The 13,547-nt window shown below is 45.1% G+C and overlaps 1 protein-coding gene across 2 annotated transcripts in view; it reads left to right on the top strand.

Annotated features, from left to right (window-relative positions):
• The window catches only part of MYH10 (myosin heavy chain 10), a 1,173,511-nt gene that overhangs the window by 897,137 nt on the left and 262,827 nt on the right, over positions 1-13,547 (top strand). For both annotated transcript variants that reach the window (XM_069654592.1, XM_069654593.1), the window contains exon 30: positions 137-343. In XM_069654592.1, the coding sequence (XP_069510693.1) occupies positions 137-343 (207 nt within the window). The remainder of the gene's footprint in view (positions 1-136; positions 344-13,547) is intronic.

Here is a 13,547-nt window from a genome sequence, read left to right on the forward strand (position 1 = left end):
ATAAACTGAGCGTTTGCCAAGTGAGTGGCTAGTCCAGGCCAACGTCAGAAGGGTATGCCCATATGAGACTAAAGAACACAAGACCATTATCAGATGTTGGTGCAAAAAACATTAATATTTTTATTTTCTTTAACAGTTCAAAGTGAACCTGGAGAAAAACAAGCAGAGCCTGGAGGGGGATAATAAGGAGCTGGCTAGCGAGGTGAAGGTCTTGCAGCAGGTGAAAGCAGAATCTGAACACAAGAGGAAAAAATTGGAGGCCCAGATGCAGGAACTGCATGCTAAGGTCACTGAGGGTGACCGCCTGAAGATTGAGCTAGCTGAGAAAACCAGTAAACTTCAGGTCAGTAAGCTCTGCACATGGCAGCATTTGCTTTTCTTTGTCTTTTAAGCAAAAACATTTTTTGTTTTGGTTTGCTTGCTCCGTTCCTTCCTGTTAGCAAATAGTGGCATGCATGTATGAAATTATCTGGCAGGAATACTATGACAATAAATTTACCTGTTTTCTGTCAGATTTCCAATAGTTGTTTGTATGCATGCATAGAACTGTTAAACATCTAGTGGAAAAGAAACATTGCAAAGAATTTGACATATTAAAAACGCTCATGGAAAAGTTGCTTGACTCAGAGTCCGAAACCAAGTAGCACAAGATTTCATAACCCTAATTCTGAATTAGTTCCAAGTTGATCCCTTAATTCCGTAATTGGAAAACATTTGAATTTAAATATAACGTTATACAATGTTGCTACTAGTTACTAACAACAAAAATGTTAGAGATTCTTCCCAACATGTTTCGCTTAGACTGCACTAGCTTATTAAAGTGTTCTCTAGTGAGCTTCTTCAGGGACATTCATATAAAATCATAAACCAAAACCAATTTTTGGATGTCCATCGCTCAATATGTTCTATACATCTTTATCAATCTGTAGGGAATAATGAACAAAGACCTGTCATTATTCAACAATTATTTCTCTTATTCATATTTTCTAAACGACAAATCTCTCCAAATTATTAATTAAATAATTCGTGACATCACATCATCAAATCCATTATTCTCACACAGTGCATGGACAATGATCCCTGAGCATATCACGGCCTAATTTATATTTCAAATAATGTATTCTCTAACAATCCTGTTTGGATGATCCCAACCCCCCCTGCATCCCCACAAATAAAAAAAACTCAAAATGAACTCACTACGTAATCATCCTTTCATGATTTCTGATAGATTTCTTCTGATATTATCTGCGTAACCTATTCTCTGTAATGATAAATATTCCTGCGTTCTCATGTCATCAACTGCAAAGTTTGTGTGTATAAACTACAATTCTGACCTACTCTTTCTTCGAACTTAAGTCTGTACTTTACACTTGCATTGCTTTCCTTTAAGAAGATATCCTTTATGATCCATAATTTAGTTTCTTTTTACACTTGTCATCTTATCTGTAAATAATGAAACCTTCCATTAGTATCCTTTACATGCCAATGGTGGTTATACCATTAATACCAGTCATAAATAAATCAACACTGGGTGACCCTCTTAGCACTCATTCATGCTGTGCCGTGTAAAACACTTGGTTTTGGCATTCTAAGTCCCAAGCACCATTTTGAAAGACTATTTTAGTCACCCTCTGTCAAAACTGACAAGGGACTAGCGTATCTTTAAGTTCACTGGTGAGCACCATAATGAATATTGAAAATGTCTCTTCACTACTAGTTTCCCAAATAAGATGACAGGGACTTGTTCACAACTTGCCTTTTAATCCAAATTTTATTTACATCTCCACTAAAATACTTATGTTTCTAAAATAATTTATCAAGTAATATGTCCTTACTATTGTAAGAGCCTGTGTACACGGGCCAAAGTGCAGGTTTTCATTAGCAAAGTAGGACCACTAGATATCCTAAGGCAACAGCTCCCCATAGTAGTGACAACAGGGGAAGCTATGCATCGGACAAGCATACAGGGACAAACATATATCTGGTCTTTTATTATATTGTTAGATGACTACTTCAGTCAACCTTTGTGTCAAACTTGAAGAAGGGCTGCTTCTTTTACTTTATATTTTAAATAATTGCGCAATTGCCCTACATTGCCATTATTAATTGTTCTCAACTCCTACTGTTGTCAGGCATCTTTGATGTCCCGATCCATCAACAACAAAAACGGAGCATATAGCCCAATGCTGTAAACCGTATGTGGTCGCCATTTTAGCTCCTGTTGGATTTCCTTACATTTATACTACCAATTAGTATGCAACAACCTGCTATTTTCCTTTTTCTTGATTATGCTAGACCAACATGCATTCCCCATCTTATGAACTGATTGTCGTTGCTTTATTTCATCCTACTTGAGGATTCAATACACCTTAGTAATTTGCTTGTTGGCCTGAATGTTCAATGGTTCATTGTCTTATGCTATTCAAATCTTTAAGAACTATACATATTTCAACTTTTGATCCGGGAAAACAGTGAATCATATCATATATCATATTAGATTTCAGTCTTGACCCAAAAAGCCATGTTAATCATGATCCGAATAAAGACCATTGATAGCAGTTCTAAATTAAAAAAATCATTTTGCCTTCTTGTTGCCTGAGAATTTGTTCCAAATTTCCTACTCTTTCATTGTACATTATTCTTTTAATAACCCAAAATTGAATTTCATCAAAATGATAATTCTTTGGATTGCTCCACTAGTGCACAGCCAGTGGATATTATCATCTTTAATTTTTAAAGCTCTTACATGTTCATATATACGTATCTTCAGTTATCTCTTTGTGCTCCCAATATAAACTTTTCCACAGATACACAAAATTGCTGGGAGTTAATAGTACCTCTCTTGGTCGATGAATGACTTTCTGATATGCTGTCTATTGTCATTTGGCCATATCCTCTGAGGAAATCTTTGTTGTAAAATATCATATTGCTGATTGAATATTTCTGGCTCACTACAATTTCTTTTGGGTCGTACAAATTCTCCATTTGGCAAATATTTTAATAATAATAATGTAATAATAAAAATTTAGAATTTATATAGTGCTACGAACCCTCGGGTATCTGAGCGCTGCTTATTATTACCCATGTTGGTGGTGCTTTTGTAATATTCTTTTGATATCAGCTGTTTCCTCATAGCGTAGTTTTTGCATCTGTGGGCTTTCTGAATGTTCTGGTCTCCTTTTTTTATTTTTATTTTTTAAACAGTTTTTATTAACTTTACCAGCAAACGATCAACAAAGGAACAAAGCAAACAGTGAACATCATACAAAGTTCGAACCTCCATGTGCAGTATCATGAAATGTCCACCGTCTCCCCATTACCCTCCCTGCTACTAACTCGAGCCTACTCCGCTTCACCATCCACTATTGTTTCATCTGGGGGTACCCCTTCCTCCGTACTCCCCGAGGAATCATGTTCTTCTAGGCAGGCCTGGGTGGACCCTGACAGTGTGGCCACTAAATTCCTCCAGGCCATCAATGTTTCCACCACTTCACCCCCCCCCCCCACCTCCTCTCTACTGACCACTTCGCTCCATACCACCGTTTCCGCTTCTGCCCATTTCTGGAGGTCGTGCCACCAAACCTCTACCTTTGGTCTGTTGTTTGCTTTCCAACCCATGGCAGTTCTGCGCTTGGCATGTATATAGGCCAAGTCCTTAAGTTTACTCACGTGTTTCAGCTTGCGCAATCTAGAAACCCCCCCCCCTACCATGCATGCCCATACAGATTCCACATCTAATTTGATCCCTTTCTCGGTTAAACGGTGGGCTACCTCACCCGAGAACCTTGCGATTTCCGGGCATGCCCAGAACATATGTATCATCCCTGCGTTCACCACCCCATACTTGGGTCATGCTTGCATTCCCGTGTTCTTGAATCAAGCAATCCTCTGGGGGGGTCATGTACACACTGTGAGTAATATATAACTGGATTTGTTGCAGCCTCGCATTCCTGGACACTTTTTTGTGGCATCTCTGGACCCTCACCCACAACCGGTCATTCGCAGGTTCCCCGGCTTCCTCTTCCCAGTCCCGTCTCAGCTGGATCACCTGCTTTCCAACCCTTGATATTAGCAGTTCATAGATTCGAGAGACCTTGTGCCTCCATCTGAGATATAAATTGTTTCTATGGCGGTGTCGGGCTGACCCTCTAGCACTATTTCTGACCACGTCTCTTCACCTGCCGCACCAATCTAGTGTAAGTAATGTACTGTCCCGAGTGTAGACCAGTTTCTTCTACCAGCACATCAAATTCCATCGCCTTCCCATCTTGCCATACATCCCCCAGCGTAGCAATGCCCATTGGTTCCCAATGCCTACGGATTATCTTCCTCAATTGCTCGTCCACTCCTGTGATTGCCACTAGCGGCATTTGTGGGGAACACAGGGTTGGATTCTCCATGACCTGGCAGCCTTACACCAAATGTTCCATCCCAGTTCTAACATTCTCGTGCACCCCTTTAGCTCTGATTTCGGCAACGATATCCACTCTTTCAGGAAAAACGGACATATTCAGACCTCAACAATCTAGACTCCGATGTTGAGTCTTCTGTTAACTACTTAGCCACATATTGTAGTTGGCTGGCCAAATAATAGACCTCGAAGTTGGGCAATTTAATGCCCCCTTGATCATACATGTTCTGCAGTTTCCAAAGTGCTATTCTGTTCCTGGTATTATGCCATATGAACCCCCTACATATGCTCTGGAGTTTAACAAAAAATGGCCTGGGTATCATGTATGGTATACTCCCCAAAAAGTGTAACAACCTAGCCAGCACGACCATCTTCAACAGTGCCACCCTCCCTATCATGGCCAGAGGGAGCTTAGCCCAGAATCTCATACTCTATTCAATGTTTGCCACCGCCTTCTCCGTGTTATATTTGTATTCATCCTCCACCGTGTGATAGATATCTATCCCTAGGTATCTAAATGTTCTAGTCTCCCATTGTATTTGTAATACTTGTAGTGCTTCTCGTGGTATCCCTATATATCTCCCCAAGAGAAAAAGGCACGATTTCTTAGGATTCACTGTAATACCAGAAAGCATAGCATATCGCTCCATTACTTCCAAGATATATTGCAGGTTTTCCTCAGGATTCCTTAAGTATAACAGCATATCATCAGCATACATTGATATAAGATGTGGCCCTCCCGTCATGCAGATACCCACCTCCTCGTATTGTTGCCTCAAATATATCGCTAGGGGTTCCAGTGCTAGGATAAACGGCATCGGGGACCAAGGGCATCCCTGTCTAGTGCCCCTACTGAGTTGCCATCGCTCTGACATGACTGCTCCCGCCTTGACTCTAGCCAGTGGTGCACTAAATAGCAGTTTCACCCACTTCAGTTACGTGGGCCCAATTCCATATTCCTTTAGGGCTGCCATCAGCCAAGGCCATTTGATGGAATCAAAGGCCTTTACTGCATCTAATGAAATAACTGCTACCTCGTGTGGGTCCCTTTCCGTTTGCTCTATGACATGGTGGAGCCTTCTAAGATTGTCGGATATGCTTCTGTGCGGAACATATCCGGTCTGGTCAGGATGTATAAGTTTGTTAATAACCGGTCTCAACCTATTCACCAGCACAGCCGTGAGTATCTTACTGTCCTGGTTCAGCATGGATAGCGGTCTATACGACCTGCATTCCATGCTCAACTTATTAGGCTTAAGAGGCGGAATGATGATTGCCTCTCTCAGGGCTTCCGGTAGTATCCCTTTTTCTAATGCTTCATTCAACATTGCCAGCAACAGGGGAAGCACTTCTGCCTTATGTTTTATAGAACTCAGTGGGGAGTCTGTCTGCTCCCGGGGCCTTGCTAGTAGGTAATAGCTTAATCACTGCTTCTAGTTCCTCCAGCGTGATTGGGGCCTCTAGGTTCTCTCTCCTCAGTCCCCAATTTAGGTAAGCCAATGTCCACCAGTGTTTCAGTCATCTCAAGCGATTCACCCCCTCCAATATCTCCATACAGTTGATGGTAAAACTCTTGAAACCCACTGTTCACACCCTCTTGGGTGTCAAGTATTTGTCCATTCCCTCCCTTTACTGCTCTGATTGTTGATCTGGGTGTCCCACTTTTATACAACCAGGCTAACAGCCTCCCCGGTTTATCCCCTCCAGCATGCTGCTTCTCTGTAAGTTCAGGTTATATAATCTCTCCAAATGCACTCTACACTCTTGCTGCAATTGACGTATGGTTTTGGTCTCTGCAAGGGAGTTCTCGCCTTTACGCATAATCGCCTCGAATTTCGCTTCTGTCTTTTGTAACTCCTGCGTTATACCACCTTGCAGCCCTTTAGATTTAGATATAGCTGCTCCCCTCACCACCACCTTAAATGCCTCCCAAAGTGTGGCAGCTGATTCTACACTCAGTGTTATTTTCGAAGTATTCCACAATTTGTTTTCTCAAGTGCCCTCTGAACACTGTGTCTTTCAATGCTTTCTGCTCGAAGCCGTCACGTTGGGATCCTGGCTCTAGGAGGCAAGTATTGACATGTTAAAATCAATGGGGAGTGTTCGGGAGAACTCTCTCCTTGTATTCCGACCGCACTAGCTCTCCCATCAGTTCCGGAGTAGCAAACATATAGTCTAGCCGTGTGTATAGGTTTTGTGGGGCCGAATAATTGGAATAATGCCTATCTTGTGGGTGTTCTATTCTCCATACATCCTCCAGATTAAAGTCTCTCAGTAGGGTGATCAAGGTCTTTGCTGCAGGGGTAGGTTTTTCCATCTTCCTATCCGATCTATCCACTCTGGGATATAGTGTGCCATTAAAGTCCCCTCCCCATATAAATGCCCCTCCGATGTACGGGCTAACTTTGCTGTATAAGGTCCTGAAGTAGCCAGTAGCATCTTGGTTCGGGGCGTATATGTTGATGATGCCCAGCTCTCTGTTTTCTATCAGTCCCCTTATCGCCACCATTCTGCCCTCTGATTATTTGGTTGACTGTAATAGCTGAAAGGGGACATGTGGTGCTATCCAAGTGATAACCCCCTAGCGTATGCTGAAAATGTTGCTCCTATGGTGGTGCCCCCCCATTTCCTCTTTATCACCACCTGTTTTTCTTTCGATAAGGCTATCTATTATCTGCCTCTTTAGGTATATCATGATCTTATTCCTCTTCAAGTAACTATTGAGACCCCTGACATTCCAGGTCGCTATCTTAAGATTTCCCATCTCTTATACATACCCAGTACCACCTCTAACCTCCTTTGTCCTCCGCTCCATGCGCAGTGGTGTGTAGGTGTAAGCTTGTTCACCAACTGTCCCGTCATAGGCTCACTCCCCAACTATGTCTACTCCCTCTACAAACCCACCCTTCCCATCCCCAACTGTTGCCCAGCTCCATCCCTGGATCTCGGGCAACCCCGCATTTAGTCCTTTCTTGGCTTCGCCGGTACTAGGAACTCAGCAGGGGGATAACAATACCGGTAACCCAACTAAACTAACTAATGGGGTAAGAGCGCGAGTCCTCTCTATCTCCCGCTCTTATGCAACGGACTACCTTGCCCGCCTTCAAATGCGTAGCACATCTCCCCAATTGCGTATGCGCTGTCTTATATTCAGGTCCCAGAGTCACGTTTTTATACAGCACCTCGGTATCAGGAACCGCTACTTCACTTGTCTGCTGTGTTCTCCATCCGATCATCTGTTCCTGTCGGGCAGATCTGTGATCCAACCACTCTGTCGCGTACTCTGGAGTCTCAAAAAATAGGCCCCTGTTTCTGTTGAACACCTTCAGTTTCGCTGGGTACATTAACATATATCTGTAGCCCACCTTGCGCAGTCTCCTCTTGATTGCTCCATAATTCAGTCGACGTCTCTGCACCAGGAGTGTATAATCCGGGTACGCAGATGCCCTTTGTATTGTTCCCCCTTTTCGGAAGTGCTCCAGGATTTTTTCCCTGTGTCAGTAATTCAATATTTCGGCAATGATTGGTCTCGGCGCCTCCTTGTCTGAGCTCTGTGTGCACTCTCCACCGCAAATCCCTGGGTAGGCGCCGCCTCTAAATTTCCTGCAGCAACATGGTCTCAATGTAGTTCGTATGGTCTGATCCCTCCTCCCTCTCTGGAAGCCCCACAATGCGTATATTTCTTCGAGCATGCCCTTCAGCTTCCTCCGCGCTGTTTTCTTGGTTACTCACTTGCTGTCGCAATGTGTGGACTTCTGAGGCGTTTTACGTGCATGTGGCTGTGTTCGATTTCACTTCAGTCTCCAGCTCGCTTGTGCGTTCCGCTATTGTTCTTACGTCCTGTCTCAGTAAATTGACGTCCACTTGCACCGCGTCTATCTTGAATTCCAGCGGCGTTTTGAATTCAGCCATAGCTGCGTCAAGCTTGGTTTCCCATGCTGCTTTTGGGTCCGCAATCGCCTCCAGAATCTGCTGGTCATCCCGTGCTGGTGCAGTGTCAGTTTGCATGTTCCTCTCTTTGTTCCTGGTCCCTTCCGTTGCCTGTGGTGTTTTTGTAAACTCCTCCATCGTTGACTGCTTTCCTTTTGCCTTGGGCAGCCTGGATGCCACAACGGCATCACCAGATATCTTCGTCCAGGGGCTGGGGCCAAACCGTCCATTCTTCTCGTTTGCGCCGGCCCGCCCAGCGCTCAAGTCTCTTTGAGTCTGCTTGAGGGCTGCTAGCTGCGCACTGTGCAGAATGGGGAACGTCTGATTATTGTAATGTCGTCTTCCATGTTAGTGTATCAATGTTCATCTGATCGTGACCTATATTCGAGTCTCCTTCCCTTCTGTTCCCTTCCAGTTACTGGGTCTATGCCCTTTCCTCTTGGGCATAAGTTTGGCCCATGGGCCTTCTTACTTCGGGGACTACCCCTCTTTGCCAGCGTTAGTTATTAGCCCTTTTTGTCTGTGACCAGCCTTCTTATTGTCCCTGTATGTACTGCGGGTGCCGTCCCATGTTGGCGCTCACAATATCTGGTTGCCAGGGCTTGGTTCTCTCTGCATGTGTCTTGATACGCTGCCCCTATTCCATACGGTTCTTTTTTGTCCTCTGGCGGGAATTTCTGTCCCATGCTTCTTTGATGCTACGGCCGCTAGCTCTCCAGTCCAGCCATCTCAGGCCTCCATTGAACAGGCATGTGTCAGCATATCATATTGTGTTTAAGGTTGCGCTTTCCGTATCTCTTTCTGCGCTACAGTACCCCGTGGCCGCCACCGCTTTCCGGGACCGGTGACCTGCTCATGCATTCTCCTCTTCGGCAGTGTCAGTGGCGGTGCTGGGCCACAGTGTGGCTCTATGGCGTTCTGTCTCCTGATTGTGCCGTGCAGTGCACAGTCAGCTGTCCCAATGTCTTCTCCCGGGGCCCGCTGCCATGCCCCTCTATGTATTTTCCTTTTGTTGCATGCTCCTAGGCAACCCTCCAGGTCTCTGTTGCCAGTCAATGGGCCAGGGGTTATGCATATTTACCCCTTCCCACTTGCCACGAGTAGGGAAGCTGTCCGGTCCGTATTCGGCCTCTGTGTTGCTGCCAGCTCAGCAGAGCTGTTTCCCCACTGATGCGCTCTGTGCCCGTTTGAGCACACAATTCTGCATATGCTGCAGTGGGTCACCGCTGTGGCTCCTCAGCTGTGCGGCACTACCGGATCGCGTCTCAACTGCCTGTACGCAACAGTCTCATTGTACAGCCTGTTTCAGGTGCTGGCTCCCTCCGCACTTCGGCTATCAATTTTGCTGCAGCATTCCCGCTCCTCCTGGGGGACGCCTCGTTACCCTTAGTCTAATGTGCTGTGTGTGCTCGGATCAGCTGCCTTGCGCACTCAAGATTTGTTCCTTTGTTCTACTGAGCAGCCATTTTGCCTGGGCATTTGTTAGGATCCCGTCACCTTTCTTTGCAGATATCTTCTTTCGCACAATACGGTCCTGGCTCCCATTCGGTGCGCGATATACAGCTCTCATTCACACAGCTTCCGATCCGTTTGGAAAGTGTATACAATTTTTCCATCAGGCAGGCAATCTCAGGATAATGTCGGATCCACAGGAGCTCCGGAGCGACCCAGCTTCTCACGTGGCAAGTTAGCCACACCCCCCTGAATTGCATTATCCTATATTTTTATTTCTAAATTTAGAAATAAAATATAAGTCTGGCTATATGTTATTGTAAATTGAATACCAAATTCACTGGCATTTAAGAATGATACAGACTTCAAAAGATCATCTTCTGTACCTGCCAAAAGCACGACAATATTGTCTATAAAGCGCCACCATTTGATGACAGAATTTGTATTATAAAGATAGATGTACTTTCTCCCAGAAGGCCCGTGCACAAATTAGCTACAGATGTGGAACACTTGGAATCCATTGCTATCCCGGATAGTTGTTGAAATATTTCCTCATTGAAAAGAAAAAAGTTATTATTCAATCAGATTAGTTGAGTCTATCAACATTTTCTCCATAACGTATGTGGCTGATTTCTTACTAAAATAATAATCTATTACCTCAATAGAAAACTTGCGTTCAATCAATTTGTATAGCAATACCACATCTAAAGTAACTAGCCAAAATTTATTTTGACATATACTTTGCATGAACATCTGTAGTACATGAATAATGTCCCTAATATATGAAGTAAGGTCTTTCACCATAGAGTTGAGAAAACTATCCACAAACTCAGACTGGTTTCAAACTATTCATTATGGGACGTCCTGTAGGTATTTTATCAAATTGTTTATGAATTTTTGTCTGAAAATATATAAGGATATTTTGGATATTTCACCTGCATAATTAGATAATCCATTTTATTAATCGTGCCAATGTTTGAGTACAGTTAGTACCGTTTTCTTTTTAGATTCATCCATGGTTTACCTTGGATGCTTTTATATTTGCCTTGTTCTTACAAGTGGTTTAAACCCATCTGGATATAATCATCAATATTAAGGATAACAATGTTGCCACCCTTGTCGACAATCTTCAATACAATTTTTCTTGTAATAATTTTAGTTTTCTTTTGTTCTATAGTCATGTTGAATTTCACTAATAGTTTAGAGTTTTTGTATTTGTCATCCAACTGGCATATATCTTTAGTAATGATCAAAAACACATCTATCAAATTATCCTATGGTATGACTGAATCTTGATTTCACACATAGACAATTTTCTCGACTTGTTCTATATCTAGATCATTGAAATGATTTTGTATACTGTATTCCCGTTCTTCTAATGACAACATCAATGTAATATGTTTTCCATCCCTTAGGGAGTACATGGATTCTTCTGTTGCCACAATACTTTCATGTGCTACACCCATATTAAGTTTTAAGAAACTTATTTTTTTCAGTTTAAGCTTAATACAAAACTTCATCATCAACATATACATTTATTGGCCTCCGACTCACGTTAGGTGCAAAAATCAGTCCTTTAGATGGAACCTTATATACTCTAATGTCCTGTCCCCTTACTGCACGGGCATCCCTCACTAGGGCCAGGAGACGGAACCTTTTTCACCAGAAAAACTTTCTTCCCCTTTAAATTTAGAGGCGCAGGGGCATGTGCTCCCCTGACTCCGCCCACCGGTGCCACTCCTCAGTCCCCTTTTCTGCGTCGAAGGGAACGGACTGATTTCACCAGCGCTCCTGGGTTTGGCTTCGGCTGTGTAATACCATGCGATCTTCCCCGGATCTTTTTGTCAATCAGGTACTTGGTCCTCTGGCGCCACGCTCCTCCCTGGCGCATGTCGACTTCAGTGGGCTACAGCTAGTGCCAAGCCTGCGAGGGGCTCTTCCCTACATCCAACCCCCACACTCTTTGCCTCTGCTGCCTTGGCCCCGACCACGGCTGGGAAGGTTGTACTGCGTGCAACGCACTTACTCCACGTGCATTGAAGAACAGGTCAGTTCAGCAGAGGCAGCTCTTTGAAAGGTCGCCTCCAGCGTACTTGAAGGACTTCGTCCGTCAGACAGGCTACCCTCAGCCTCTACCTCCCTCATCTCTGTCTGTCTGTCTGCTATACAAAAGTGGTGTGCCGCCAACACCCTCTGCCTTAATGCCAGTAAGACTGAGATTCTCCACATCGGCAGACCCGCTCCTTCCTTTCCTGTAGCTCTCTGGCCGGCCTTCCCCCACCTGCATGGCTAAAAACCTCGGGGGTCATCTTCGACTCTACACTCTCCTTCTTTCCTCGCATCTCTGACATCTCTAAGAAGTCACACTACCAGCTGCACCTCCTCAGAGGTATTCTTCCTTTCCTCTCCTTCCCCCAGAAGCTCATGTTCTCCAGAGCACTGGTTCTCTCTAGGCTGGATTATTGCAACAGCCTCTTTCTAAATTTGCCTGCTTCTACTCTCCGCCCTCTGCAATTTATCCAGAACAGGACTGCGAGACTTGTCATTGGCCTCAGGTCTCTCCAGGACTGAAATCTCTGCACTGGCTCCCAATGGATGCGAGGATTAAGTTCAAACCCCTCTGCATCCTCCACAAGGCCTTCTGGGGCCTCAATAGCTTCAACTCTCTCTCTTCCTAATACCTTCCTTCTCGAGCTCTTTGCACATCTACCTCAAACTCCCTCAGGGTCAGTCGCTTCTCCAAGCAACGTTTTAGTGGTAGATCTCTGGAACAGCCTCCCTGAAACTTGAGGAGAATCATCTTCGGTTCAGGAAGCACCTCAAAACCTTTCTCTTTGCTTCGGCTTTTTCTCCTCCTCTCCCTTGCTGACTTCCTGACTGACATTGAAATTGCACTGGTTCCTGGTCACCCTCTGATCTCAGGCCCAGGGCCACTGCCCAGCCAGTCGCACTCCTGCACTGCCTTCCCGGCAAACCCCGCACTTGGGGACTGTTTTCTGTATCCCTACAGTCCCATTACCAGCACTTGACACCTGATGCCTGCACTTACTCTTGGGCTTGCCACCTGCTGGCCGTACTTTTAATTATTGTTTTTGTTTTTCTTCTTATCCCATGCACTGCACTCTTCCCCTCCCCCCTGCACTTCTTCTCCCTCCCCTTCCCATGCACTTGCATGATCTGAATGACACCTGGCCTAGTAGGATCGTTGTCTGTCCTCCCTTTGTTCCCCTCCCTTGCCTCGTCGCACCTTGAAACACTTGTGTATAGGCGCGTTATAAATGCCATATCATAGCAGAGATCAAGGCCCAAGGGAGGGTCGCTGTTTTCCATCGCACCCCGCAAGGGCGACTCCTTCCCAAGGAAACGCCTGAGCGGGAGGAACCTTTCTGGTTCTCGACCAACACATGTACAAAGGCTAGTCCAGCTACAGGCCTCACGGCCGAGGGGTCATCAGATCCTTCCGGACACAGTGCTGAGGGACCGCAAGGTTCTTTTACCGGGTGTACACCTGAGGGGCAACGCCTTAGTACCAGCCTAATGTCCGAGGGGGCGCCTGCATGCAGCACTACCGGCAACATTTCCAGGCGCCGGCCTCAGGTGCAGGGTACATCTCCTGCTCCACCGCCAAGTCTTGGAGGAGGCCGGGCTCAGGGAGCCAAGCACCACCACCACTTCGGCACGTGGCACGCAGCTCGACAAAATGGCTGCCACGCCAAGTAAAATGGCTGCTCGGGAGAACGAGTTTCAAGGTGGG

Source organism: Ambystoma mexicanum, chromosome 3q, assembly GCF_040938575.1.
Source record: "Ambystoma mexicanum isolate Mex_15411 chromosome 3q, UKY_AmexF1_1, whole genome shotgun sequence".
Lineage (NCBI taxonomy): Eukaryota > Metazoa > Chordata > Amphibia > Caudata > Ambystomatidae > Ambystoma > Ambystoma mexicanum.